The sequence below is a fragment of the Anoplophora glabripennis genome, unplaced genomic scaffold (assembly GCF_000390285.2).
Source record: "Anoplophora glabripennis isolate ALB-LARVAE unplaced genomic scaffold, Agla_2.0 scaffold4423, whole genome shotgun sequence".
Taxonomy (NCBI): domain Eukaryota; kingdom Metazoa; phylum Arthropoda; class Insecta; order Coleoptera; family Cerambycidae; genus Anoplophora; species Anoplophora glabripennis.
In genome coordinates, this window is record NW_019420541.1 from 1 (window position 1) to 4,444 (window position 4,444).

The 4,444-nt window shown below is 35.3% G+C and overlaps 1 protein-coding gene across 1 annotated transcript; it reads left to right on the forward strand.

The window, feature by feature from the left end:
• Positions 1 to 1,793: 1,793 nt before the first annotated feature.
• On the forward strand, positions 1,794 to 2,978 carry LOC111692879 (protein app1-like). The gene is made up of 2 exons (XM_023457009.1): positions 1,794 to 1,902; positions 1,970 to 2,978. Exons 1-2 carry the CDS (start codon positions 1,852 to 1,854, stop codon positions 2,840 to 2,842), a joined length of 924 nt encoding a protein of 307 aa, XP_023312777.1. The 5' UTR covers positions 1,794 to 1,851; the 3' UTR covers positions 2,843 to 2,978.
• The last annotated feature ends 1,466 nt before the right edge of the window (positions 2,979 to 4,444 follow it).

Below are 4,444 nucleotides of genomic sequence, written 5' to 3' on the forward strand. Positions count from 1 at the left end.
GTTCTCACTAAACATTATTTGTTTGTTAAAATAGTTAGTTATAGGAAATAAATTAATGATGATAAATAAGCTTCTGTCAGTCATTTGTACAGTAACATATTATATATTTAACGAAGCTAAGTATGCACTGATATATAGGGTGTTCCATTTAAACAAAAAATTTTCTTTTATTTAGTGATTTCCATTATTCAATTGTTTTTTCTAATACTGTATATAAAAATTCATAAAAAAGGCAAAAATTTTTGTATTAAAACTTTTTTGCAATTTCAATAATAAACTCACAATAAGTTGTCAGATTATAGTGACTAACCCTGTACTTTAAGTGTGCACAAAGCAGGCACTGTCGGACTATTTTGCAAAATTTCTGGATGCGTTGGAGGCGGTCCGATTTTAATTTTTCAGCCGGATTTTAGAAAGTAGAAGTATAATACTACAAAACGTATATTCTAATTTTCCGATAAAATGATGCGAAATAGGTGAAAAATTATTCCAAACATGCTCAAAACAGCCGAGCGCGCGTACGCGGGCGAATAATGGGGGAAGATTGGGAGATGATGATGATCGGGGGATGAGATGAAAACCCAAACGAGTTTTTTGGATTTTGGCTCGTCTTGTGCCTTCCACTTGGTACTTTGGTGCTTGGTTTTTGGATCATATTGAAAAACTACGTTCTATCACCATTCACAATCCTGTAAAGGAAGTTCGTGTCCTTTTTGGCCTCCTTGATGATGTTCTCCAAATGTTAAATTCTAACCAATATGGTAGTGAGTCAACTTGTGCTGAACAAATCGTGCGCACATTATTTGGTAGCCCAAATGTTCATCCAAAATGCGACAAATTGATGTTTTCGAGATGCTCAATCCCAGTTTTATGGGTTTAAATGGAGATTTTGGCCGATCTTTAATGAATTCACGCACAGTGTTGATGAAATCTGCGGTGATCACGGATTTCGGTTTCTCAACGACCGTTTTTAATCGGCTTATAACACTCATGAACTCTGCCACGGTATAAACAATCATCGCCATAAAATTGGTTCCTCATTTGACATAATTCTTTTAAGCAAAAAAAAACAAAAATTTATTAATAAAATTTTTCGTCACACTACTGGATTGGAAAAACTTGCCACCCATTCAGAAGCTGACAGAAAGAAAATAAGATTTACATAGACGGTCATAAAACCTGACACAGGACAGTTTTTAGGTTAGAAGAATGTAAAAATAGAATTATTTCGCAGCGAATCCTGTAATACTAATATTAATTGATCAAAATCCCTGTTTAACAGGCATATTTAGCTGTTTTACTCGTAACTCACTGCAGATATTGATATTCACAGAAAAAAAGAAAGGAATCGTTTTTTTCGTACTCTGAATAGTTTCTGTGACTTATATTATACAAGATTAAAGTATTTTTCAAAGAGGAAAAGAAAGTCAAGGAAACAGGTGCAGATGCATATTTCTTATCAAATATGTAAGGATTTGGAAGGTATTACAAGTTTAATCGACATATAATGTCGACCTAAGCAAGTATGTTATTACAACATTTGTAAAATATTTTCAAACAAATGCTACATTCTAAAATCCTTTGAGCAAGTTGATGATTCGTCTCATAATATCATAAATATGTCTAAGAATCTACATTCAACAATAAAAATGAATACACAGATTTAAATCGACATTATACGCCGATTAACCTACGAAATTCCTACATATTTGATAAGAAATATAAGTCTAGACCGATTTTTTAACACGAATGCTTTAATCTTCTACAAATCCTACATACCACACTAGTTTTGTATAAATATCCATACATCGAGGACTATCACCATACAGTTCTGAACTTCAGTGAACAACAATGAACAATTTCGTATACCTCGCAACTTTAGCTCTTGTACTGACGTCCTTTGTAAGTATTCAACAATTTAATAAGATAAATTTAAATTAAATATACTTTATGTAACGTATCTTTGCAGGTCAGTGTACAAGGGTATGCTTTAAGTTCACGTTACCAAGTACAGTCAGATGAAGTTGCAGCTGAAATCGAACAACCAGAACTTGCAGTTGATGGAGAACATCCAGAACTTCCCTCAGGAGTCGAACAGCCCGAAATCCCTGCTGAAGCCGAACAACCAGAACATCCTGTAGCTGGAGAACATCCAGAACTTCCTGAGGGAGCTGAACACCCAGAACTCCCATCTGAAGTGGAACAGCCCGAACTTCCAATTGGTGGAGAACATCCTGAACATCCTGAGGGAGCTGAACACCCAGAACTCCCATCTGAAGTGGAACAGCCCGAACTTCCAATTGGTGGAGAACATCCTGAACTTCCTGAGGGAGCTGAACAACCAGAACTCCCTTCTGAAGTGGAACAACCAGAACTACCAGTTGGTGGAGAACATCCAGAACTTCCCTCAGGAGTCGAACAACCTGAAATTCCTGCTGAAGCCGAACAACCAGAACTTCCAGTTGGTGGAGAACATCCAGAACTTCCCTCAGGAGTCGAACAACCTGAAATTCCTGCTGAAGCCGAACAACCAGAACTTCCAGTTGGTGGAGAACATCCAGAACTTCCCTCAGGAGTTGAGCAACCAGAAATTCCCTCTGAAGTCGAACAACCACAAGGTTCAGTTGTTGGAGAACATCCAGAACTTCCCTCAGGAGTCGTTGAACCAGAAATTCCCTCCGAAGCCGAGCAGCCAGAACTTCCCTCTGGAGTCGAAGAGCCACAATTCCCATCTGGAGCCCAACAACCAGAACGTCCAGCTGGAGGAAAACAACCACCTGTTGAAGCAGTACACCCAGTGATGCCTCTGGAAATAGTACCAGTAGAGGTAGAAGAACAGTGAAAGTCGAATAACTCGCACACTGATTTGTAAAAAACAAAACATTTCAGAGTTATCTGAAGAACAAATCTAGTTGTGACTATAAATTATGTTAATTAGAGCTTATGAGAGAATAAATCATTGATTTCATCCATATTGACATTCTTTTTTCTTTTACAAACATGTAGGTACTTACTAGTTTGGCATTTAGATATTTTATTATCTGAACTGTGGACGTGTCGAAAGGAATTAAAATTTTTGATTGCATTTATTTCATTCAATTGACTTTTATAGTATAAATAATCGGTTAGATTTTAATATGCAATAAGTAATTATAAAAACCAGACAAAATATCAATATTAAGAAAAAAAAATGGAATTTTCAAGCGATGAAGAATAATTGCCCTTTGAAGTACTGCAGGCAGCAGAAAGTGCAGTATCGCAACTGTCTCTCAAAAATATGCAGAACAATATGAAATAGTTTACAATTACTTCAGAACTTACATCATTTTCGAGGAAGGTCAATAATCGAGATTAAACAAATTTAACCCATACTATTTAAAAGTGGTTAAAAAACATCTGAGAATGTGTTACTGACATATTTTGAATATAAAATCACAGTGTTAATAGACTAGGCGGTATCTGTTTTGGTTTGGGTGAATCGTATATGCACGGAGATTTTTGGCTTTTTGGCTTTCCAATATGACTAGAAATGAAAATTTTTCAATGCGCATAAAAAGAAACGTGGGCTTAAATTTGGCGGCACAATATGTTAAAAAAATTCGAAAAATGTTATATTTTTCTTCCTATTTAATTATGTATCTTTTCAGGAGTTGATTTTAGGCGAAAATGGAAGAGGAAAAAATGTTTGTAAATTAATTTAAATTTTTTACAAAATATGACTAGTTACAAATCGAATGAATCACGATTATTATTGTAAAAATCTAAAAAATCACAAAAAATGGTGTTAAAAAACATTACTTTTTAGGGAGTTTTTGGAGTCTTTAAATTGGGTATAGGACCTTCATACTTGGCTCAAGAAAACTTCATGTTATGTAAAATCATCACACCAAACTTCATCAAAATCGGTTTGATAGACTGCATAATAATTTTGCAATTCAGATGTTGAAGAAAAATTTGCAAATTTTCAAAATTTTGCACAGCAAAAACCAAGGTCCTTAGATAGTTGAAAATTTAGTCACATACAGCAGGGCTCTCAAGCTTTCAAACGCTTTCTGAAAAATTCAAATCCGTCAACTAGGAGAGCTCTGACGTTTGTTTTAAAAAAAAAATTTTTAAAGCAGGTTTTAAAAGTTATTGGAAAGACGCTTCTTTAAAAAAAAAACAGATTGATTGGTCAATTAGTTACGTAGTTATAGCCGATCAAAGTTAACAGTCATTTACACTAAATGTACTGGGACATCCGGGCTAATTTTTCGAAAAATACCTTTGGTATTCCGAGTACTTACCAGGTCTAAGATTACAATACTTTTCTTCATTGGCAACCTACTTTAAAACGTGTTTAAAGTTATTTATGCAAGCGAGATATTCAAGAAAATCGTACGGGTGGTGGTGGTGGGGGAAGCAGAGAGCGCGGCCGCTTCGGCCTGCTCGAAATTGAATCGGC

Bases quoted from the DNA above. Each gene is read 5' to 3' on its own strand.
- LOC111692879 (XM_023457009.1), top strand. From the start codon at position 1,852: ATGAACAATTTCGTATACCTCGCAACTTTAGCTCTTGTACTGACGTCC. The intron at 1,903-1,969 runs GTAAGTATTCAA...GTATCTTTGCAG, and splicing joins CTCTTGTACTGACGTCCTTT to GTCAGTGTACAAGGGTATGC.